General features: G+C 53.3%; 3 protein-coding genes across 3 annotated transcripts in view; 1 reads left to right on the top strand and 2 right to left on the bottom strand.

The window, feature by feature from the left end:
• pgap2 (post-GPI attachment to proteins 2) overlaps positions 1-7,689 on the top strand; it is a 19,506-nt gene extending 11,817 nt beyond the window's left edge. The window contains exon 5 of the mRNA XM_055637579.1: positions 7,513-7,689. Within this exon, the coding sequence (XP_055493554.1) occupies positions 7,513-7,689 (177 nt within the window). The remainder of the gene's footprint in view (positions 1-7,512) is intronic.
• Positions 7,690-9,250: 1,561 nt separating this feature from the next.
• LOC129698436 (rho-related GTP-binding protein RhoG-like) lies at positions 9,251-11,269 on the bottom strand. The gene is made up of 2 exons (XM_055637580.1): positions 10,944-11,269; positions 9,251-9,286 (listed from the first exon to the last, which is right to left on the bottom strand). The coding sequence occupies exons 1-2, from the start codon at positions 11,208-11,210 to the stop codon at positions 9,251-9,253; spliced, it is 303 nt and encodes a 100-aa protein (XP_055493555.1). The 5' UTR covers positions 11,211-11,269.
• A 10,850-nt stretch (positions 11,270-22,119) lies between these two features.
• trpc2b (transient receptor potential cation channel subfamily C member 2b) overlaps positions 22,120-24,967 on the bottom strand; it is a 28,153-nt gene continuing 25,305 nt past the window's right edge. Inside the window, 2 exon segments of the mRNA XM_055637581.1 lie at positions 22,120-22,890; positions 23,510-23,636. Of these exon segments, the coding sequence (XP_055493556.1) occupies positions 22,463-22,890; positions 23,510-23,636 (555 nt within the window). The 3' untranslated portion in view covers positions 22,120-22,462.

Below are 24,967 nucleotides of genomic sequence, written 5' to 3' on the forward strand. Positions count from 1 at the left end.
AGGGCTCTTAAAGATGTCAGAGTCAGGGGATATGGGGAGAAGGCAGGAACGGGGTACTGATTGTGGATGATCAGCCATGATCACATTGAATGGCGGTGCTGGCTCGAAGGGCCGATGGCCTACTCCTGCACCTATTGTGTATTGTCCTACACACACTGGGGACAATTAACATTTACACCAAGCCGATTAACCTACAAACCTGTACGTCATTGGAGTGTGGAAGGAATCCGGAGCACCCGCAGAAAATCCACGCTGTCACGGGGAGAACGTGCAAACACCGTAAAGACAGCACCCGTAGACAGGATGGAACTCGGATCCCTGGCACTGTGAGGCAGCAACTCTACCGCTGCGCCACCGTGCCGGTCCTGCAGGATGCCGTTATGTTGGATGTTACCTGGGCTTGTGGGCCTGAGTTACAGGGAGAGGTTGGATAGGCTGGGACTTTGCCCTTTGGAGCGTAGGGGGCTGAGGGGTGAGCTTATTGAGGTGGACAAGATCATGAGGGGCACGGATAAAGTGAACGCTCACAGGTGTACAGGAATATGCAGGTGACAGGTAAATGATGAGAGTGAAATACAATCGCAACGTTGAAGAAATAGACAGATACCCGGATAGAGTGGATGTGGAGAGGATGTCTCCACCAGTGGGAGAGTCTAGGACCAGAGGCCACAGCCTCAGAATTAAAGGACGTTCTTTCAGGATGGAGCATCGTCCGTTGGACTGGAGGGCGGCAGCTTCGACCGCCCCGGGGCCGCGGAGTTTGAACCGGCCCGTTCGCGGAGCTCGGATTCGGCCGCGGGCTTTACCATCACCCGGCTGGGTCACGACATCGGAAGCCTGGATCGCCTCAACGCAGAGGGAGAACAAGGAGGGAAGCGACAAGTACTTTAAGACTTTTGCCTTCACAGTGAGGAGGTGCCTGGTACACTCACTGTGGTGGATGTTAAACTGTGTTTATTGTGTGTTTTGTTATTTTATTCTGTGTTATGACTGCAAGACACAAAATTTTGTTCAAACTGAATAGTCTGAATGACAATAAAGGATACTTTGACTTGTTTTTTCGGGAGGAATTTCTTCAGCCTGAAGGTGGTGAATCTGTGGAATTCTTTGCATGGAGCTAGTGAACGGGTGATCGCTGGTCGGCAGGGGCTCGATGGGCCGAAGGGCCTGTTTCCGTGCTGCATCACTCGCTCCAGCAGAGCTGCTCACACGCCCACAGGCAGAGTCAGCTTGTTTACAAGAAATGGCAGGAAATGAAAACCCAGGCCGATCCGCACCACCCCCGAGACACACACGTACACACACACACACGTACGTATACGTACACACACACACACGTACACACGCACATGTATGCGTACACACACGTACACACACACGTACACACGCATGTATACGTACGTACACACGCACGTATGCGTACACGCACGTATACGTACACACACGTACACACACTCACGTACACACGCACGTATACATACACACACTCACACGTACACAAGCACGTATACGTACACACACGTATACGTACACACACGCACACACGTATACGTACACACACGTATACGTACACACACGTATACGTACACACACGTATACGTACACACGCGCGGACACAAATACATGCAAGTCCACACGCGCGCGCACATACACGCACGCAAACCCGTGCGCACACAGACACGTGCACACATGCACGCATACACACGCTCACACACACTCGTGCGCACACTCACAGGCGCACACATGCACACACATGCATGCAGATACATCGCGCATGCATGTACACACACGCACGCACGTAATTTGATCCCCAACACCCCCAGAGACACACATACACACACGCATGCACACGCACGTGTACACACACATGTACACCAACATGCGCACGCACACACGTACGCATACACACACACACAGACACACACTTACACAAACACACGCACGCATACACACACGTGTACACACACACCGCTTCTCAGCCCACCAACACTCCTCTCTCTAACTCTGCCTCTCTTCTCTCCCTCTCCCCTTCCCCCTCTCCCGCTCTGTTCCTCCCTGTCTCTCTGCTGCCTTTCTCTCTCTTCCTCTGCTTCACTCTCTCACTCCACCCCTCTCTCCTCTCTATCTGTTGACTTGTTTTATCATCCATTATTTTATTTGTTGCTCTATTAATAATTCAATGTTATTATTACTGTGCAGCCCCTTACCCCCACTCCTCCGGCTCCTATACCCCCCCCCCCCCCCCCCCCATCTTTCCGCTGATTGGTTAGCACGCAACAAAAGCTTTTCATTGTACCTCGGTACACGTGACAATAAACAATAGGTGCAGGAGTAGGCCATTCGGCCCTTCAATCCAGCACCGCCATTCAATGTGATCATGGCTGATCATCCCCAATCAGTGCCCCGTTCCTGCCTTCTCCCCGCTATCATTTAAAAATATATATTTATTTTATTAGAAGCAATTGTACAAGGAGAAAGTAATCGACATAACGTACTGCTTCAATTTTAACATTTTATAAACTAATAACTAAATCGGTAAAAAGGAAAAAGGAAAAAGAAAGACGAAAAGAAAAAGAAAAGAAAGAATTTTGAGAAAGACAAGAAAAAGAAAAAAGGAAAACCCCAGAACTAACGACGGTGTGAAAGAAGCGGAGATATATCCCACTGCCCTTCCCTACGCCCGCTCACCTGACCCTAGTGTCGGTTTTGAGTTTGTGTTCAATCATTATGTTGTTGAAGAAATTTAATAAAAGGAGACCATATTTTGAAAAATTGATCTGGTTTGTCAGTCAAGCCTTATGTCAGCCTTATATTTTCTAGATGTAGCGTCTCGGTCATGTCTGTGATCCACATCTTCACTGTAGGGACTGTTATCTTTTTCCAGAATTTAAATATACGTTTTTTCGCAGTTATTAAACCGTAGTCAAGGAAGCGTCTTTGAAATATCGTTAACTTAGGGCAGCCCTCTGACATTCCTAATATTATTAATTTTGAATCTGACTCCAATTGAATTTTAAGTGTTTTATTGAAAATTCCCATCCAGAAGTTTTGTATTTTTATACAGAATACAAAAGAATGATTCTTTCTTGAAAGTGACATTTATCACAGAGAGGAGAGACAGTTGGGAAGATCCTGTTCAATTTGGTCTTTGAATAGTATAACCTATGCAATACTTTAAATTGTATCAAGCAATGCCTGGCACAATTTTCAAGAATTCAATACATACACAGTAGTATTGTAGGCTTTCCTCCCATATATCTTTCGAAATGGGTGAACCCAGCTCGTCCTCCCATGCTCGCCTATAAATCTCAGAGGGTGGGGTGTCAATATTTAGAAGAGTGTTATAAATGTAAGATATTGGCATGTCTATTCAAACAATCGTCTAATATATCTGGACCCATAAGAGGACAGTCTTGTGTATATGCTCATACGTTGACATCCAAATGTATTGGAGGTAGGAGGATCGAGCCTATACTAAAAGGCAAACGATCTTCCCTCTCCATTTTTAACCAATTTACATGGTGACATGTATCAGCCAACCAGAAAGTTACATTTTTAATATTAGTTGCCCAGTAGTAAAAAAGAAAATTAGGTAAAGCTAATCCTCCATTTTCTTCGGATTTGCACAAATGTCTTTTGTGTATTCTGTGTGTTTTGTAGTCCCAAATAAAGTTAGTGACAATAGAGTCAATTTGACTCCGTGATCTTTGATCTCCGTATCTAGCTCTCTCTTGAAAGTATCCAGAAAACCGGCCTCCACCGCCCTCTGAGGCAGAGAATTCCACAGACTCACAACTCTCTGAGAGAAAAAGTGTTTCCTCGTCTCCGTTCTAAATTGCTTACCCCTTATTCTTAAACCGTGGCCCCTGGTTCTGGACCCCCCCCCCCCCCCCCAAACATCGGGATCACGTTTCCTGCCTCTAGCATGTCCAAACCCTTAACAATCTTACATGTTTCAATAAGATACCCTCTCAACCCTTGTACAGGGCCTTGGTGAGACCACGCCTGGAGTATTGCGTACAGTTTTGGTCTCCTAATCTGAGGAAAGACATTCTTGACATAGAGGGAGTACAGAGAAGGTTCACCAGACTGATTCCTGGGATGTCAGGACTTTCATATGAAGAAAGACTGGATAGACTCAGCTTGTACTCGCTAGAATTTAGAAGATTGAGGGGGGATCTTATAGAAACTTACAAAATTCTTAAAGGGTTGGACAGGCTAGATGCAGGAAGATTGTTCCCGATATTGGGGAAGTCCAGAACAAGGGGTCACAGTTTAAAGATAAGGGCCTTTTAGGACCGAGATGAGAAAATTATTTTTCACACAGAGAGTGGTGAATCTCTGGAATTCTCTGCCACAGAAGGTAGTTGAGGCCAGTTCATTGGTTAGATTTAAGAGGGTTAAATGTGGCCCTTGTGGCTAAAGAAATCAGGGGGTATGGAGAGAGGGCAGGTACAGGATACCGAGTTGGATGATCAGCCATGATCACATTGAATGGCGGTGCAGACTCGAAGGGCCGAATGGCCTACTGCTGCACCTATGTTTCTCAATAATCTAAACTGAAACTGAAACTTAAGTCTAATCCAGGCAACATTCTGGTAAACCTCCTCTGCAACTTCCTGTAATGAGGGCGACCAGAACTGCACGTCATTTTCCAGATGCAGCCTGACCATCAATCTGAAGAAGGGTCACGACCTGAAACGTCACCTATCCATGTTCTCCACAGATGCTGCCTGACCCGCTGAGTTACTCCAGCACTTAGAGCCTTTTCAAAAAAGTTTTATAAAACTGCCTCGTGACTTCCCGACTCTTGTACTCAATGCCCCCGACCGATGAAAGCGAGATACCGTTCGCCTTCTTCACCTGATCTGTCTACTTGTGTGGCCACATTCAGGGAGTTATGGGCTTGGACCCCATCCTCTGTACATCAGTGGGTCTGGCTGTGTACTGCGGATAGATCAAAATGCTGGAGTAACCCAGCGGGACAGGCAGCATCTCTGGAGAGAAGGAATGAGTGACGTTTTGGGTCCAGACCCTACTTCAGACTGAGAGTCGGGGGAGAGGGAGACAGAGATAAGGAAGAGTGTGCTGTGAAAACAAGACGTCAAAAGAGATGCAAGATCAAGGATAATATAGAATGAACTACAGAAACGTAGAGCCACCTTCCTTTAAGCAGCGTGGAAACAGGCCCTTCAGCCCAACTCGCCCACACCGGCCAACATGTCCCAGGTACACTAGTCCCACCTGCCCGCGTTTGGCCCATATCCCTCCAAACCTGTCCTATCCATGTACCTGTCTAACTGTTTCTTAAACGTTGGGATAGTCCCAGCCTCAACTACCTCCTCTGGCTGCTCGTTGAACACATCCACTGCCCTTTGTGCGAAATAGTGACCCCTCGGATTCCGATTAAATAATTCCCCTTCACCTTGAACCTGTGTCCTCTGGTCCTTGATTCATCTACTCTGGGCAAGAGACTCTGTGCATCTACCCGATCTATTCCTCTCATGATTTTAAGATCACCCCTCACCATTACTGCCTTTTATTTGTCATTTCATGAACCTTTCATTCATTTTTTTTGTACCTCTTCATATTTCTAGTTTCCCTCGCCCCCAACTCTCAATCTGAAGAGGGGTCTCGATCCGAAACGTCACCCATTCCTTCTCTCCAGAGATGCTGCCTGTCCCGCTGAGTTACTCCAGCATTTTGTGTCCATCTTCGATTTAAAGCAGCATCTGCAGTTCCTTCCTACACATCTTTCTATTGACAATAGGTGTAGGAATAGGCCATTCGGCCCTTCGAGCCAGCACGGCCATTCAATGTGATCATGGCTGATCATCCCCAATCAGTACCCCGTTCCTGCCTTCTCCCCATATCCCCCGACTCCGCTATCTTTAAGGTGGACACAAAAAACACGCTCTCAGTGCGTTATTGTATTTACAGACCTGTTAGATTCCAGCAAGCATGAATTCCAGGATAATCAAACAATTTTGATTCATTGCTTGGAAGAAGCTGTTCTTGAACCTGGAGGTCATGGTTTTCAGGCTCCTGTACCTTCTTCCCGATGGTAGCAGCGAGATGAGAGCGTGGCCAGGATGGTGTGGGTCTCTGATGATGCTGGCTGCCTTTTTGAGGCAGCAACTCCTGTAGATCCCTGCGATGGTGGGGAGGTCAGTACCTGTAATAGACCGGGCAGTGTCCACCACTCTCAGTAGATCCCTTCATTTCTGGGCGCTCAAGTAGCCGAACCAGTCCGTGATGATGAGAGAGGGCAAGAGACTCTGTGCATCTACCCGATCTTTGCCCCTCGTGATTTTATACACCTCCATAAGATGTATAATCTTGCGCTCCAAGGAATAGAGACCCAGCCTACTCAGCGTCTCCCTGTAACTCATACCCTCTAGTCCTGGCAACATTTTCCCTGCTCTCTCTCTTTTCCAGCTTTCATTCCCCCCCCCCCCCCCCCCTTATATCAGTCTGAAGAGAGGTCCCAACCCCAAACACACCCTGTCCATTCCCTCCACAGATGTTACAGATGTTGCCAGACCTGCTGAGTTCCTCCAGCACTTTGTGTTTTACTCATTTTAGTTCAGTTTAGAGATACAGCGCGGAAACAGGCCCGCCGGTCCCGCGCCGACCAGCGATCCCCGCACACTAACACTATCCTAGACACACTAGGGACAATTTTTACATTTACACCAAGCCAATTAACCTACAAACCTGCACGTCTTTGGAGTGTGGGAGGAAACTGAAGATCCCGGAGAAAACCCACGCAGGTCACGGGGAGAACGTAAAAACTCCGTACAGACAGCACCCGTAGTCGGGATCGAACGCGGGTCTCCGGCGCTGTGAGGCAGCAGCTCTACCGCTGCGCCACCGTGACCGCCCATGGTTCTAGTATTGAATATAGAAGTTGGGAGGTCATTGCTGCAGTTGTGTAAGATGTTGCTGAGTCCGCCATTAAAGTATTGTGTTCCGTTTTATAGGAAAGATGTTGTCAAGCTGGAAATGGCGCAGAGAAGATTTACGAGGATGTTGCCAGGACTAGAGGGTGTGAGCTACAGGGTGAGGTTCAGCAGGCTGGGTCTCTATTCCATGGAGTGCAGGAGGATGAGGGACGATCTTATAGAGGTGTATCAGATCATGAGAGGAATAGATCGGGTAGATGCACAGAGTCTCTTGCCCAGAGTAGGGGAATCGAGGACCAGAGAACACAGGTTCAAGGTGAAGGGGAAAAGATTTAATAGGAATCTGAGGGGTAACTTTTTCACACAAAGGGTGGTGGGTGTATGGAACAAGCTGCCAGAGTAGTTGAGGCTGGGACTATCCCAACGTTTAAGAAAGATTTAGACAGGTACATGTATAGGACAGGTTTGGAGGGATATGGACCGAACGCGGGCAGGTGGGACTAGTGTAGATGGGGCATGTTGGCCGGTGTGGGCAAGTTGGGCCGAAGGGCCGGTTTCCACGCTGCAAGATTCGATGACTATCTGCAGTTCCTTGGGATACTTCCAGGAATGTTTCCCGGAAGTGGGAGAGGCCCGGAATGTTAACAAACGAGTGGAGCGGGGCAGTGCAGCCTGTGATCCAGTTCCCGAGCGGAGTTGCTGGCCAGGGCCAGAGCTGCCGAGAGTGGGATTAATGAAGGGCGGGGAAGACAGTGGAGATAATGAGGCTCTTGTTCCGTTCTAGGGCCAAGGCCTTTGTTCACCAGTAATTACCCTGGTTGTTTAGTCTCCAGTTTCACAGCGAGTTACAGCCCGAACAGAGCCTCCGCACTTGGAGTGTTGAGTAAGAAGGAACTGCTGAAGGTAGACACAAAATGCTGGAGCAACTCAGCGAGTGAGACAGCATCTATGGAGAGACATTGTCACCAATTCCTTCTCTCCATAGATGCTGCCTGTCCCGCTGAGTTACTCCAGCATTTTGTGTCTACCTTTGATTTTACCAGCATCTGCAGTTCTTTCTTAAACACTGAGGAACTGCAGATGCGGGATAGATGCAGAATGTCGGAGTAACTCAGCAGGACAGGCAGCATCTCTGGAATGGGTGACGTTTCGGGTCGAGGAATGGGTGACGTTTCAGGAAGAGTCTCGACCCAAAAATGTCACCCATTCCCCTTCTCTCCAGAGATGCTGCCTGTCCCGCTGAGTTACTCCAGCATTCTGGGTCTATCTTGGAGTATTGGGGTTGGTCTTGGTGGCCTTTGCGGCAGAAACGATGCCACTAAAGATGCCAGACATGATTTACGAGGATATTGCCAGGACGTCAGGCGATCTATTCCCCACGTGATTTTGTACACCTCTACAAGATCACCCTTCAACCTCCTGCGCTCCAAGGAATAGAGTCTTCAGTACCACCCCTCCCTCACAGTGCAGACCCCAACACTTGCCCACCTCTCTCCACACCATCGTGAAACTGGCCCTTCAGCCCATCGAGTCCATGCCAACCATCAAATGCCCCATTTACACCAATCCCATTGCATTCCCCGCACTCCCTTCTACCCCCCCCCAGATTCCCACACGTATTTGGGATGTGGGAGGAAACCGGAGCACCCGGAGGAAACCCACGTGGTCACGGGGAGAACATGCAAACTCCACACAGAGAGCACCCGGTGCTTTAGGCGGCGGCCAAGAACTTACCGATCACTCCCTCTTCACCCCTCTCCCATCGGGCAAAAGGTACCGGTAGGAAAACGCACACCTCTAGATTCAGGGACAGTTTCGTGGCTTCAGTAAATTGTCTCTAGTGTGTGTAGTGTGTGCAGGGATCGCTGGTAGGAACGGACTCGATGGGCCTAAGGGCCTTTTTCATGCTGTATCTCCAAGCTAAACTAAAGACTAAACTAAACCAGGGCGACACGGTGGCGCAGTGGTAGAGTTGCTGCCTCACAGCGCTGGAGACCCTGGTTCCATTCCGACTACGGGTGCTGTCTGTACGGAGTTTGTACGTTCTCCCCGTAACCTGCGTGGGTTTACTCCGGGCGTTCCGGTTTCCTCCCACACTCCAAGACGTGCTGGTTTGTACTTTAATTGCGCGGTTTGTCCCTCATGTGTGTAGGATAGTGTTAGTGCGCGGGGATGGCTGGGCGGTGCGGACTCGGTGGGCCGAAGGGCCTGTTTCCGCGCTGTATCTCTAAACTAAACTAAACTGTTGCCCACCCATCTACAACTGCCCCGGATCAATAGGCAGGGCCTGAACCAGCTCACGGTCTGCATTACCCGCTGCCCAGGCCCCACGCTGGGCCCAAGGCCTAACTCCAGACGGTCACCATGACAACCACAGGCCGCTTGTCGCCAGAGCAGAGAGTTTATTAGCTCAAATAAGATTAAAACAAGTTGGGGGGGGGGGGTCGGCCCTGACTTGGGGGGGGGGGGGGGGGGGGGGGGGGGGTACAGAGGCACAGAGTGAGTTTGTTACACCTTGGGTTAGCATCATACACATAATTTGTTCATAAATCTTTCATAAAAAGCAGCTTTTGGGCCGGGGGTTTGGGGAGGGGGGGGCCCCCAAAGTAAACCCCTCCCCCAAGACAGCCCCAGGCAGCAAGCAGATCATTTTTGGGAGGGGAGCAGAGAATGGGAGGGGGGTGGGCAAGTTATGGGTCCCACCTTCCCCCCCCCCCCCCCTCGCGACACTTTCCCCCCCTCCCCGACACTTTAGACCCCGACAGCCCCCCCTCCCCTCGCCACCAACACAACCTCTATCCCACCCCTCCCCCCACCCATCCATCATTGGGGGGGGGGGGGGGGGGGGGGGGGGTGAAATCTCAGGATAAGAGGGGGGCGGGGGCAAGTGGGGCAATCCCCAGCCGGTCGCTGGCAGACCCCACCCCTCGGGATTAGAATGGGGGGGGGGGGGGGAGCACCCAAGGGTGGGGTAAGTGAGGGGTCCCTAGGGTGGGGGGGGGGCAATTACACCCAGTTTGGGGGTTCTAAGGGGGGAGGGGAGGGGGGGGGGGAGAAGAGGGGAGCTGGAGGGGTCTTGGGGCACCAGACATCACAGAGCAAGGGGGGGTGGGGTCCCTTGTCTCTCCGTCCCAGTGTTGCCCGGTGGGGTGGGGTGGGGGGGGGGGAACTGGTGGGGGGGGACCAGTGGGGGGGGGGGGGACCAGTGGGGGGGGGGATTCACTCAGGGTGGCAGAAACCGAGGGTATTTGGCCCTAAGAGGGGGTGATCTCTTCGCGTGGGTCTGGTTGTAGAGGGTGGGGCTGGGTGGGGTAGTGGGGATAACCTCACCCCCCCCCCCCATTTATAACATCCACACCCAACAGATCCAACAGGTCAACCAATGGACAGAGAACGTACCCCCTCCCCTCAACGTCCAGTAATGCCCTTCCTCGCGAGGGGGGGGCAGGGAGGGTGGATTTGGGAGGAGGGAGAGGGAGAAGCGGACGAGGGGGGGGGGGGGGGGGGGAGGAGGAGGAGGGGGGGCCGGGACCCTCCCTCACGAGGGGGACGGGGGAGAGGAGGAGGAGTGGAGAGGATGGGGAGGGGAGAGCAGGAGGAGGGGAGGGAAGTGGAGGACAGGAGGGAAGTGGAGGACAGGGGGAGGAGTGGAGGAGTGGATTGGGGAGCAGGAGAGGGGAGTGGATTGGGGAGCGGGATGGAGGGGAGGAATGGAGGACGATGGAGGGAGTGGAGGACAGGAGATGGAGGACGAGGGGAGGGGCCGAGGGGGAGTGGAGGACAGGAGAGGATGAGGGGAGTGGAGGACAGGAGGGAAGTGGAGGACAGGAGGGAAGTGGAGGACAGGAGGGAAGTGGAGGACAGGAGGGAAGGGAACAGGAGGGAAGTGGAGGACAGGAGGGAAGTGGAGGACAGGAGGGAAGTGGAAGACAGGAGGGAAGTGGAGGACAGGAGGGAAGTGGAGAACAGGAGGGAAGTGGAGGTGGAGACAGGAGAGTGAGAAGTGAGGACAGAGTGGAGTGAGACAGAGAGTGAGACACAGGAGTGAGACAGGATGGAGAAGCAGATGATGAAGACGTTGGTCTGGGGGTAAGACAATGTCCGCAGGCGGTCGTACTCCTCCTGTCCGGCCGTGTCCCACAGGTTGAGGCTGACCGCCCGACTGTCCACCGTGATCTGGGCGCTGTAATTGTCAAACACGGTGGGGATGTACTCCTTGGGGAAGGCGTTGGTGGTGTAGCAGATCAGCAGGCACGTCTTGCCCACCGCCCCGTCACCCACCACCACGCACTTGATGCTCTGCATTGCCGCTACTCCACAAGCCCCTTCGGCCAGTCACCAACCTGCAAACCACCAAGAGGTCAGGGCCCATGGATGGACATCTCCCCGTCCCACCAACACGCACAACCAACCCATCACCCAACCCATAGACAGACAGAGGACATCTCTGCTTCTCACCAACACACCAGGCCATGGATGGAGGTCTCCCCACATGGTATTGGGGGTAGAGTGCTGACATGGATGGAGAAGTGGTTGGCAGACAGGAAACAAAGAGTAGGGTTTAACGGGTGATAGGGATAAAAGATGAAATAACGGCACATTTGGATAGCAGTAACAGGATTGGTCCGAGTCAGTATGGATTTACGAAGGGGAAATCATGCTTGACTAATCTTCTGGAATTATTTGAGGATGTAACAAGTAAAATGGACAAGGGAGAGCCAGTGGATGTAGTGTACCTGGACTTTCAGAAAGCATTTGATAAGGTCCCACATAGGAGATTAGTGGGCAAAATTAGGGCACATGGTATTGGGGGTAGAGTGCTGACATGGATAGAGAAGTGGTTGGCAGACAGGAAACAAAGAGTAGGGATTAACGGGTCCCTTTCAGAATGGCAGGCAGTGACTAGTGGGGTACCGCAGCTATTTACAATATACATCAATTATTTGGATGAAGGGATTCAAAGTAACATTAGCAAATTTGCAGATGACACAAAGCTGGGTGGCAGTGTGAACTGTGAGGAGGATGCTATGAGAATGCAGGGTGACTTGGACAGGTTGGGGGAGCGGGCAGATGCATGGCAGATGAGGTTTAATGCAGATAAATGTGAGGTTATCCACTTTGGTAGCAAAAACAGGAAGGCAGATTACTATCTAAAAGGCGTCAAGTTGGGAAAAGGGGAAGTACAACAGGATCTGGGGGTCCTTGTTCATCAGTCTATGAAAGTAAGCATGCAGGTACAGAAGGCAGTGAAGAAAGCAAATGGCATGTTGGCCTTTATAACAAGAGGAATCGCATATAGGAGCAAAGAGGTCCTTCTGCAGTTGTACAGAGACCCTAGTGAGACTGTGTGCAGTTTTGTCCCCTAATTTGAGGAAGGACATTCTTGCTATTGAGGGAGTGCAGCGTAGGTTTACAAGGTTAATTCCCGGGATGGCGGGACTGTCATATGCTGAGAGAATGGAGCAGCTGGGCTTGTATACTCTGGAGTTTAGAAGGATGATTGGGATTCTAATTGAAACATATAAGATTATTAAGGGTTTGGTCACGCTAGAGGCAGGAAACATGTTCCCAATGTTGGGGGAGTCAACAGTTTAAGAATAAGGAGTAAGCTATTTACAACGGAGACGAGGAAACACTTTTTCACACAGAGTGGTGAGTCTGTGGAATTCTCTGCCTCAGAGGGCGGTGGAGGCCGGTTCTCTGGATACTTTCAATAGAGAGCTAGATAGGGCTCTTAAAGATAGTGGAGTCAGGGGATATGGGGAGAAGGCAAGAACGGGGTACTGATTGGGGATAATCAGCCATGATCACATTGAATGGTGGTGCTGGCTCGAAGGGCCGAATGGCCTACTCCTGCACCTATTGTCTATTGTCTAACTCATGGACAGAGAAACATCTGCCCTTCCGCCCCCCGGCCACCCAACAGTGGAGAATGCCCAAACATGGACCAGCATCTCCCTGTCTCACCAACCCAACATCCAACAGATCAGATTTTGGACGAACATCTTCCCTTCCACCACCTAGTCCATGGACAGAGAGAACATTCCACCAACAGCCAATAGGTCAGGTCATGGATAGGAACATAGACAATAGGTGCAGGAGTAGGCCATTCGGCCCTTCTAGCCTGCACCGCTATTCAATATGATCATGGCTGATCATCCAACTCAGTATCCTGTACCTGCCTTCTCTCCATACCCCCTGATCCCTTTAGCCACAAGGGCCACATCTAACTCCCTCTTAAATATAGCCAATAAACTGGCCTCAACTACCTTCTGTGGCAGAGAATTCCACAGATTCACCACTCTCTGTGTGAAAAAAAAAAATTCTCATCTCGGTCCTAAAAGATTTCCCCCTTATCCTTAAACTGTGACGCCTTGTTCTGGACTTCCCCAACATCGGGAACAAGTCAAGTCAAGTCAAGTCAAGTTTATTTGTCACATACACATACGAGATGTGCAGTGAAATGAAAGTGGCAATGCTCGCGGATTTTTGTGCAAAAGACAAACAACAAAACAACCAAACAAATTATAAACACAATCATAACACACAATCTTCCTGCATCTAGCCTGTCCAACCCCTGAAGGATTTTGTAAGTTTCTATAAGATCCCCCCTCAATCTTCTAAATTCTAGCGAGTACAAGCCGAGTCTATCCAGTCTTTCTTCATGTGAAAGTCCTGACATCCCAGGAATCAGTCTGGATGGAGAACATCTCTCCGTTGCACCAACCCTTGGACAGAGGACATCCCCTAACTTGCTCCCTGCCGCAACCACCAATAGGTCAACCCATGGACAGGGAAAGTCCCTCCGACCAACCACACAACCAGGGGACAGAGAGCAATCCGCACCCCACCCACCCTCTTCCCACCCTCCTTCCCCCCCTTGCACCCCACATTTCTGACTCACTCCCATCTCCCACCAAGACACCAACGTGGGTGGTCAGGTCCAGGGGAATGTCGCAGAGCAGAGGGATCAAACTCAGGAAGTCACGGTGCAGCTTTATAGGACTTTGGTCAATATACAATCGGTGAGGGAGTAGGCCATTCGGCCCTTCGAGCCAGCACCACCATTCAATGTGATCATGGCTGATCATCCACAATCAGTACCCCGTTCCTGCCTTCTCCCCATATCCCCTGACTCCACCATCTTTAAGAGCCCAATCTAGCTCTCTCTTGAAAGTATCCAGAGAACCGCCCTCTGATTCCACAGAGAATTCCACAGACTCACCACTCTCTGTGTGAAAAAATGTTTCCTCGTCTCTGTTCTAAATGGCTTACCCATTATTCTTAAAACTGTGTGGCCCCTGATTCTGGACTCCCCCAACATCAGGAACATGTTTCCTGCCTCTAGCGTGTCCAAACCCTTAATAATCTTAAATGTTTCAATGAGATACCCTCTCATCCTTCTAATCTCCAGAGTGTACAAGCCCAGCCGCTCCATTCTCTCAGCATATGACAGTCCCGCCATCCCGGGAATTAACCTGGTGAACCTACGCCGCACTCCCTCAATAGCAAGAATGTCCTTCCTCGAATTAGAGGGCCAAAACTGCACACAATACTCCAGGTGTGGTCTCACCAGGGCTACATTCTATGATTTGGGAACAGCTCCATCCAAGACCGCAAGAAATTGAAGCAAATTTGGGACGCAGCCCAGACCTTCCTTCCAGTGACTCCAGCTACACCTCACGCTGCCTCGGCAAGGCCAGCAGCATCATCAAGGACCAGTCTCACTCCAGCCACGTCCTCTTCTCCCCTCTCCCATCAGACAAAAGATAGTAGTGTGAAAACGTACACCTCCAGATTCAGGGACAGTTTCTTCCCGGCTGTTATCAGGCAACTGAACCATCCTGCCACAACCAGAGAGCGGTGCTGAACTACTATCTACCTCATTGGTGACCCTCGAACTATCTTTGATCGGACTTTACCCTGCACTAAATGTGTTTCACGTTATTTACTCCCTTTATCATGTATCTGTACACAGTAAACGGCTTGATTCTAATCGTGTATTAATCGATTATAATCTCTGCCTCAGAGTGCGGTGGAGGCCGATTCACTGGATACTTCCAAGAGAGAGCTAGATAGGGCTCATGGAGTCAGGAGATATGGGGAGAAGGCAGCATGATCAGCCATGATCACATTGAATGGCGGTGCTGGCTCATAGGGCTGAATGGCCTCCTCCTGCACCTATTGTCTATTGTATTGTCTTTCTGCTGAATGGTTAGCATGCAACAAAAGCTTTTCACTGTACCTTGGTACGCATGACAGTAAACTAAACTCAAATGCACGCACACGCATGCGCACACACATGTGCACACATACACGCACACACACACATACATACACACACACGCATGCACACACACGCATACACGCATGCACGCGCATGCACACACGCTCGCACACACACGCTCGCACACGCACGGTGAAAACACCCTCAAACTATTGTGACAGAAAACTGCTAAGTTCCTCATTTTTTCTGCTAATGCTGCTATTCTGTCCACTTCCTGGACTCGGACAAGTGCAGATCTTTTCTGCTTTTCGACAAGTTTCCGAGCAGAAACCAGAAGAAAATCTGCAGATACTGGGGAAGTGAAGTCAGGAGCTGCTGAATGAAATGTGTCATTCACACAGTGACCCACTGGACAGCCTCCCCACCCTCCCTGCTCACTGAGACCCCCCCCCCCCCCCCCTCCCACGCGACACCCTTGTACATCCACTACCAACATCACCACACCAAACCTCCAGAAAAAAAGACACAGAGTGCTGGAGTAACTCAGCGGGTCAGGCAGCATCTGTGGAGAACACGGATAGGTGACGTTTCACAGAGTGCTGGAGTAACTCAGCGGGTCAGGCAGCATCTGTGGAGAACACGGATAGGTGACGTTTCACAGAGTGCTGGAGTAACCCAGCGGGTCAGGCAGCATCTGTGGAGAACATGGATAGGTGACGTTTCACACAGTGCTGGAGTAACTCAGCGGGTCAGAACTATGGGCCGGAGTTTTGCCAGTTCCAGCACAGCTGTCCGGCACCACCCCGAAACATCTGGATACAGCTGCTGAGTCAGAGGCTCCTGAGCCCCGCTATTCACATAAACACATCACCGTCCACAACTCTCGTCTCCCCCTCCCCCGACTCTCAGTCTGAAGAAGGGTCTCGACCCAAAACGTCACCCATTCCTTCTCTCCACAGATGCTGCCTGTCCCGATTAGTTATTTCAGCATTGTGTCCATCTTCGGTGTAAACCAGCATCTGCAGTTCCTTCCTGCACATTTAAGGGACATTTAGACAGGTGCATGGATAGAACAGGTTTGGAGGGATATGGGCCAAACGCAGGCAGGTGGGACTAGTGTAGCTGGGACATGTTGGTCGGCGAGGGCAAGATGGGCCGAAGGGCCTGTTTCCACACTGTACTGTTCTGTGGCATGGGGTGTTCAAGGGGAGGTGGGAGGGAGGAGGGGAGGGGAGAGAGGGGGGGGGGGGAGAGAGAGGGGGGGGAGAGAGAGGGAGTGAGAGAGGAAGAGAGGGGAGGGATAGGGAGAGAGAGAGAGATAGGGGGAGAGAGAGGGGGAGAGAGGGGGGGAGGGGGGGAGAGAGGAGAGGGGGGGGGGGAGGGGGGGAGAGGGGGAAGAGAGGGGGGGGGAGAGAAGAGAGGGGGGGGAAGGAGAGGGGAGGGGGGAGGGGGGGAGAGGAGGGGGGGGGGGAGAGAGGGGGGGGGGGAGGAGAGGGGGGGGGAGAGAGGGGGGGGGGGGAGGGGGGGAGGAGAGGGGGGGGGGGGAGAGGGAGAGGGGGGGGGAGGAGGAGAGGAGGGGAGGGGGGGAGAGGTGGGGTTAAGGGGGAGGGGGGGAGGGAGAGGAGGAGGGTAAGGGGGAGGAGGAGGGGGGAGGGGGAGAGAGGGAGAGGGGGGGAGAGAGAGGAGAGGAGAGGGGGGAGGAGAGGGAGAGGGGGAGGAGGAGGAGAGGGGGGAGGAGAGGAAGGGGAGGAGGAAGGGGAAGAGAGGGGAGGAGAGGGGAGGAGAGGAGAGGAGGAGGAGGAGGGAGAGGGGAGAGAGGAGGGAAAGGGGAGATTATGGAGAAGAGGAGGAGGGAGAAAGGGAGAGGAGAGGAAAGGAGGGGAGGAGGGGAGAGGGAGGAGGGGAGAAGAGGAGATGATGGGGCGAGAGGGGGGCTGGGGGGGTTCCAGGTGACTGAGAGACGGCGAGGGGTGGAGTTTGGGGGCGGAGAGAGGAGCGGGTGGAGTAAGGGTTGCCACACGGAGAGGTCACGACAGCTTCCTGCACCGGGGAGTGAGGGGTTTAGAGGGGGGGGGGAGGGGGGGGTGGCGGGGTGGGGGGGGGGGGGGGGTGGGGGGAGGGGGGGTGGGGGGGGGTGAACTGGGGGGAGAGAGGTCCGGAATCCGTGAGAATAATTTGCCCCATATGGGACGTGGAGGAAATGTGAAAACCCTCCACCCCCTGACCCTCACCCCCCACCCTCTCCCACCCCCCGCGGGACTCGCTGCAACTTTTCACGAAGGGGACAGAAAGTTTGGGGGAGGGCAGTTTCCCAAAAGTTTTTGAAACTTTTGTAAAGGGGAGAGGCACCAAGCGCCCGCGGCGTGAGACCCCACCCGGCCTCTTATCATCTCCCTCTGTGGGAGCCAGCCCCCCCCCACCACAACACTCTAAACACCCCCTCTCTCCCAGAAAAAGGGAATAAAAGGAGGAATCCCCCTCCTCTCCCCTCCTCTCCCCTGATCTCCTATCCTCCTATCTCAGCCCGGCCGACCGAGTGGCTCCGGGAGACAAAAAACTCCAGGAAATGGCAGCGGGACTTCTTAAAGCGGCAACGAAGGAGGCAGATGCTGCTGGTTTCTGCTGGGGCCCCACTAGTGAGAGGGGAGGGGAGGGGAGGGGGGAGAGAGGGAGGGGAGGGGAGGGGAGGGGAGGGGGAGAGAGAGGAGGAGGAGGAGAGGGGAGGAGGAGAGGAGAGGAGAGAGGGAGGGGGGGAGGGGGAGAGGGGAGTGGAGAGAGGGGGGGGACACTGGAAGGAGGGGGAGAGGAGAGGGGGAGGAAGAGGGGGAGGAGAATGGAGGTTGGAGAGTGGAGGGGGAGAGGAGACAGGAGGAGGGGGGGAGAGGGAGGGGGTAGGGAGGAGAAGATGATGGGTGTGGGGACAAGGGTTGGGGAGGGGGTGGGGGGGTGTGGGGAGACGAGGTCGGTGGGTGGGGAGAGGGGAGCAGAGGGTTGCTTGGGGAGCAGGGAGCGGGAGGGGGGGGTGATGGTATCAGATGGGGGGTGCGGTTGGGGACGAGATGAGAGATGGGGAGGATGGGCTGGGGTGGGGTGTGGGGGGGTGGTGGGTTGGTGGTGGGTTGGTGGGATGGGGGGGGGTGGGGTTGTGTGGGGTGGGTCTGGTCGGGTGGGGTTGGGTGGGTGGTGGGGGTTGGGGGGGATGGGGGTGGGGTCGGTGGGGGGGGTGGGTGTGGGTAGTGTTGGGGTTGGGGTGGGGTGTGGGGGTGGGTTGGGGTGGGGTGGGGTGGGATGGGGGAGACATCTCCCCATGGTGGTCGCGGACCATCGGGGAGTTCAGGGCTGTTTTCCGCGCTGTGTCTCTAAAAGTCTAAAAGTTCTCCAGCTCTTTTGGTTCAACTGCCATTTGCAGAAAAACACAATAGACAAGGGTGCAGGAGTAGGCATTCGGCCTTCAAGCCAGTACCGCCATTCAATGTAATCATGGGCTGATCATCCCCAATCAGTACCCCGTTCTCCTGCCTTCCCCCCATATCCCCTGACTCCATTGTCAAAGTAGCCCAAGACCCTCAATCTAACTCTTCCGGAAAAAACTCCAGTGAATTCGCCCCCACTGCCTTCGCTGGAGAGAAGGAAGGAGAGATGCGTGCGTTTCGGGTCGAGACCCTTCTTCCTCAGTCACAGTGTTGTCCATGTTGTGGCGTGTCCGGTGTGGCCGGGACACGCGGGTTCTCACAGTGTCTGCCCGTAGGTCGTCCACCCCAACCTCTTCCCCAACGCCAACCAACCCCTTCCCCCCACCCCCCAACACACACCCCCCCCCACCCCAACTACAATCCCACACCCTCTACCCCACTAATCCACACCCCATCCCCACACCCCCACACCTCCACCCCCCCCCTCACCCCCCACACCCTTTCCCCACACCCCAACACCCCCGTCCCCCCCCACCCACCCCGAAACCCCAGCCATGTCCCCCAGATCCACCCACAAAAACCCCTCTCCCACACCACTCCCACACCCACCCCCCTCACCACATCCCTGACCTCTCCCTCCCCACCCCACACACCCATCTCCCCACTCCCCCCCCAACCCAACCTCTCCCACATCCACCCCCCCTCCCACCCCCCCCTCTCACCCCCACCCCAACCCCCACCCCGTTTTCAGTAAACACGGGTCCCTGAACAACAAGAGAGAAAAGTAATTTATTTTTGTTTTTGTGGCATATAGTTTATGCCGTTCTTTTTGTGAAGTTTAATACATTAGTTTTGTCCACACAACACACACACAAAACACACCACACTGGGGTGAAGTCACCTCCACATTGTCCCCTTGGGCCACGTGACCCATCCAGGAGCGGGGCCCAGACTGACTCTCTCAGAGGCGTCCGTGGATGGAAACGTGAACCTGGTTGCAGCAGGAGCCCCCCCCCCCCCCCCCACTGCCCCCTCTGAGGGGGCGTCACTCCACTCCCGGAAGCCCTCACCACCTCCCCCTGGGCCAAGCCCTGACACTGAAGGGCCAGAGATCAAAGGCTGGTCACCACCCCTGTTGCAATGGACACATTCAGCTCCAAACGGGGACCGTGGAGAGACACCCCCACCTTTTCCCCAAACCCCAAACACTAGCAGAGGTGTCGCTCATCGCCGATTGGTCCTCCCCACCTAAGCTCCCCCCTCCACTCTCAGCGCGCTTTATCGCGTCCTGTTCTCTCCTCCTTCCCCACGATCTCTTCCCAAATCTTTCCGCACCAGCTCGAGCGCTCCTACACCTCTCAATCTCCCCTCCACCTTCTCCCCGACATCTCTCCTCCCTCCCTCGACTCAGACCTCCAGTCTCTCCTTTCCACCTCTCTTTTACCATCCCCCACCGCTCAACCCCCAACTAATTATATCTCTCCCGTCACTCATAGATCTCACCACTCTCTCGCCCATCTCTATTGCTCCGCTCTATCCCCCACTCCTAGACCCAGCTCTTGCATCTCTCCCCCACTCTCTCTCCACCTCTCTCTATCTCTCTTCGTCCTCCCTCTCCCATTTACTCCAGTCATATACCCCTCTCCACCATCATGTCTCTCTCTCCTCTCTCCCCTCCAACTCTGTGCAACCATCTCTGGGGCTCGAGGTGCTCCCCCCCAGATTCTTTTTTTTCTGGCAGTTCCCCAGGGCTGGAGTGGGGACTGAGACGCTGGAGTAACTCAGCGTCTGTGGAGGGAATGGACAGGCGATGTTTCGAGTCGGGACCCTTCCTCAGACCGATGGGGGAGGGGTGGGGGGGGGGGTGAGAAAGTTGACTGGACAAAGCCTGGCGGGGGATAGGTGGATACAGGTGAGGGGAGGGGAGGGGGATGGACAGATGGGTGGATGAAGGTGAATGAGAGACGAGAGAGTTCGATCTGGAGAGATGAGTGTGTACCTTCTCCCCGTGACCCGCGTGGGCTTTCTCCGGGTGCTCCGGTTTCCTCCCACACTTTTTCACACAGAGAGCTGTGAGTCAGTGGAATTCTCTGTCTCAGAGGCAGGTTTCGTTGGATACTTTCAAGAGAGAGCTAGATTAGGGCTCTTAAAGATAGCGGATTAGTCGGGGGATATGGGGAGAAGGCAGGACGGGGTACTGATGGGGATGATCAGCCATGATCACATTGAATGGCGGTGCTGGCTCGAAGGGCCGAATGGCCTACTCCTGCACCTGTTGTCCATTGTCCAAGGACGTACAGGTTGTCGGCTAATTGGCTTTGGTAAAATTGTAAGTTGTCCCTAGTGTGTGTAAGATGGTGTTAGTGTGCGGGGATCGCTGGTCGGCACGGACTCGGTGGGCCGAAGGGCCTCTTTCCGCGCTGTATCTGTAAAGTCTCTAATCGTCTAAACTCTCTCTAAAGCGCGCAATTCTGGTCGCCCAGCTACAGGATGGATGCAAGATGCGGGTAGATAGACACAGAAAGCTGGAGTAACTCAGCAGGACCGGCAGCATCTCTGGACCGAAGGAATGGGTGACGTTTCGGGTCGACACCCTTCTCCAGAGTCTTTGTTCAGGTAGATGGATGGAACGGATACGGGCCAGACGCAGGCAGGTGGGACATGATGGGCCGAAGGGCCTGTTTCTGTGCTGTTTATTGTTGTGAAGCAGGACAGGGGGAAGAGTTGAGTTTCACACAGTTATTACTGGGGAGGGGGGCATAGGCAATGTCTCCCCACCCCTCTCCCCTCTCTCCCCTCCTCTCGCCCCTCTCGCTCTCTCCGCCCCCCCCCTCTCTCTCCCCCTCCCATCTTCTGTCTCCCCTCTCTCTGCATTCTCTCTCTCTCCCCTTCTCTCACCCACTCCCCCCTCTTCTCTCCCCCGTCCTTTCTCTGGGCTTGTACACTCTGGAGTTTAGAAGGATGAGAGGATATCTTATTGAAACATCTAAAATTCCTAAGGGTTTAGACACGCTAGAGGCAGGAAACATGTACCTGATGTTTCCCGAGACTGGATAGACTCGGCTTGTACTCGCTAGAATTTAGAAGATTGAGGGGGGATCTTATAGAAACTTACAAAATTCTTAAGGGGTTCGACAGGCTAGATGCAGGAAGATTGTTCCCGATGTTGGGGAAGTCCAGGACAAGGGGTCACAGTTTAAGGATAAGGGGGAAATCTTTTAGGACCGAGATGAGGAAAACTTTTTTCACACAGAGAGTGGTGAATCTGTGGAATCCTCTGCCACAGAAGGTAGTTGAGGCCACACAGTTCATTCGCTATATTTAAGAGGGAGTTAGATGTGGGGCCCTTGTGGCTAAAGGGATCAGGGGGTATGGAGAGAATGCAGGTACAGGATACTGAGTGGATGATCAGCCATGATCATATTGAATGGCCGAATGGCCTACTCCTGCACCTATTTTCTATGTTTCTATGTTTCTATGTGGGGGGAGTCCAGAAAGTCCAGGGGCCACACAGTTAAGAAGCCAATAAGCCATTAGAAATGGAGGAGAGGAAAACAATTTTTCTCACAGAGACTGGTGAGTCTGTGGAATTCTCTGCCTCAGAGGGCGGTGGAGGCCGGTTCTCTGGATACTTTCAAGAGAGAGCTAGATAGGGCTCTTAAAGATAGCGGAGTCAGGGGATATGGGGAGAAGGCAGGAATGGGGTACTGATTGGGGATAATCCGCTATGATCACATTGAATGGCGGTGCTGGCTCGAAGGGCCAAATGGCCTACTCCTGCACCTGTTGTCTATGTTTCTAAGGTAGACAAACATTCAGGAAAAACTCGACAGGTGAGGCAGCATCTATGGAGCGAATGTTTCTATGTTTCTCCTCCCTCCTCTCTCTTCCTATAACTCTCCAGTCCAATCCACTCCTCAATCCTTCCCCTCTCCCTCCTCTGTCTTCCCCTCTCCCTCTCCCTCTCCCTCCTTGTCCTTGTCCTTGCTGGGGTAGGGTGGACACTTCTGTGCCCCCTCATCCTCCTCCTCCTCCTCCTCGTCGCCCTCTCCCTGTGCCCCGAGCCGGGCGTGGAGCAGGGCGGTGGGGTGCGGTTCGGCGCCGTCTCCGGAGAAGGTTTGAGCGGCGAGGAGCAGCGAGCGGCGCCGGGACGGGGGGTCGGAGCCGGGGTCCGTGTCCGGGAAGCGGTTCCTGGCGCCCAGGATGTATTTGCTGATGACGGTCGAGGCATCTCCGGACTTGCTGCCCCCTCCAGAGCCCGAACCAGAGCCGTAGTTCAGGCGCTTGATGTCCGTCTGTAGTCGCCCCACAAACTTGCTCAACTCCGTGATGCGGTTCCCCAGGTCTGGGGGGGGAGAGAGGGGGGGGGGAGAGTGAGGGGGAGGAGAGAGATTAGAGAGGCAATCTAATTGCTGCCCCATCTTTGCACCCGTCCCATATTGACCCCATAACCCCCCCAGGCACTGCTTCCCCCCTCCCCCCTTGCACCTAGTCCAAAAATTCCCTCACCCGCCCCCTCCCCCGCCTCGCCCACAACTTGTTCATGTTACCCCTCCTTTATGCCCGCTCTACCTCTGGCCCCTCTTTCCCCCTCTTTCCCTATCCCACCCCGACTACCCCCGCCCCACCCCACAACCCCCAAAACTCCCTCCCCACCCATTACTACCCCTCCCCACCCACTACTCCCCTACCCCCCCCTCACTCCCCCAACTACCCCTCCCCCATCATCCCCCTCCCCCCCACTACCCCCTCCCCCCACAAACAAAACCTCCCCCCACAACCCCTACCCCCCAAGTACCCCTCCCCCCCACTACTCCCTACCCCCCCACATCACTCCACCACCTACCCCCCCCCCATTTCACCCTTCCAACCCCTCACTACCCCCTCCCCCCACAACCCCCCTCCCCCCACAACCCCCCTACCCCCCACTACCCCCTCCCCCCCACTACCCCTTCCCCACTCACCTTTGCGCTGTTTCTCGGCGAACTCCTGCCGCGATGTTTCGATGTACCGCTGGACCAGGGTCTTGATGACCTGCAGCCTGTAGGCCTCGCGCCCCTCCGCCTTTGTCCCGCTCACTCCCGCATTCGCCTGCACCCCGACAACAGCGTCAGCCCGTACCCCAACACCCCTCCCCCTCCCCGTCCCTGCCCCAACCCCCACTCTCTCCACTCCCAGTAAGTGATAGGAGCAGAATTAGGCCATTCGGCCCATCAAGTCTACTCCACCATTCAATCATGGCTGATCTATCTCTCCCTCCTATCCCCATTCTCCTGCCTTCTCCCTGACACCCGCACTAATCAAGAATCTATCTATCTCTGCCTTAAATATATCCACTGACTTGGCCTCGGTGGTGGGGAGGGATGCTGGAGTCAATTATAAAAGATGTAAATAGCCGAACATTTGGATAGCAGTAACAGGATCAGTCCGAGTCAGCATGGATTTACGAAGGGGAAATCATGCTTGACTAATCATCTGGAATTTTTTGAGGATGTAACTAGGAAAATGGACAAGGAAGAGCCAGTGGATGTTGTGTACCTGGACTTTCAGAAAGCATTTTATAAGGTCCCACATAGGAGATTAGTGGGCAAAATTAGGGCACATGGTATTGGGGGTAGAGTGCTGACATGGATAGAGAAGTGGTTGGCAGACAGGAAACAAAGAGTAGGGATTAACGAGTCTCTTTCAGAATGGCAGGCAGTGACTAGTGGGGTACCGCAAGGCTCGGTGCTGGGGCCGCAGCTATTTACAATATACATCAATGATTTGGATAAAGGGATTCAAAGTAACATTAGCAAATTTGCAGATGACACAAAGCTGGATGGCAGTGTGAACTGTGAGGAGGATGCTATGAGAATGCAGGGTGACTTGGACAGGTTGGGGGAGTGGGCAGATACATGGCAGATGACGTTTAATGCAGATAAATGTGACGTTATCCACTTTGGTAGCAAAAACAGGAAGGCAGATTACTATCTAAATGGTGTCAAGTGGGGAAAAGGGGAAGTACAACGGGATCTGGGGGTCATTGTTCATCAGTCACAAAGTAAGCATGCAAGTACAGCAGGCAGTGAAGAAAGCAAATGGCATGTTGGCCTTTATAACAAGAGGAGTTGAGTGTAGGAGCAAAGAGGTCCTTCTGCAGTTGTACAGGGCCCTAGTGAGACCACACCTGGAGTATTGTGTGCAGTTTTGGTCCCCTAATTTGAGGAAGGGCATTCTTGCTATTGAGGGAGTGCAGCGTAGGTTTACAAGGTTAATTCCTGGGATGGCGGGACTATCATATGCTGAGAGTATGGAGCGGCTGGGCTTGTACACTCTGGAGTTTAGAAGGATGAGAGGATATCTTATTGAAACATATAAGATTATTAAGGGTTTGGACACGCTAGAGGCAGGAAACATGTTCCTGATGTTGGGGGAGTCCA

The sequence above is a fragment of the Leucoraja erinacea genome, chromosome 6 (genome assembly GCF_028641065.1).
Source record: "Leucoraja erinacea ecotype New England chromosome 6, Leri_hhj_1, whole genome shotgun sequence".
In the NCBI taxonomy this organism is placed as follows: Eukaryota; Metazoa; Chordata; class Chondrichthyes; order Rajiformes; family Rajidae; genus Leucoraja; species Leucoraja erinaceus.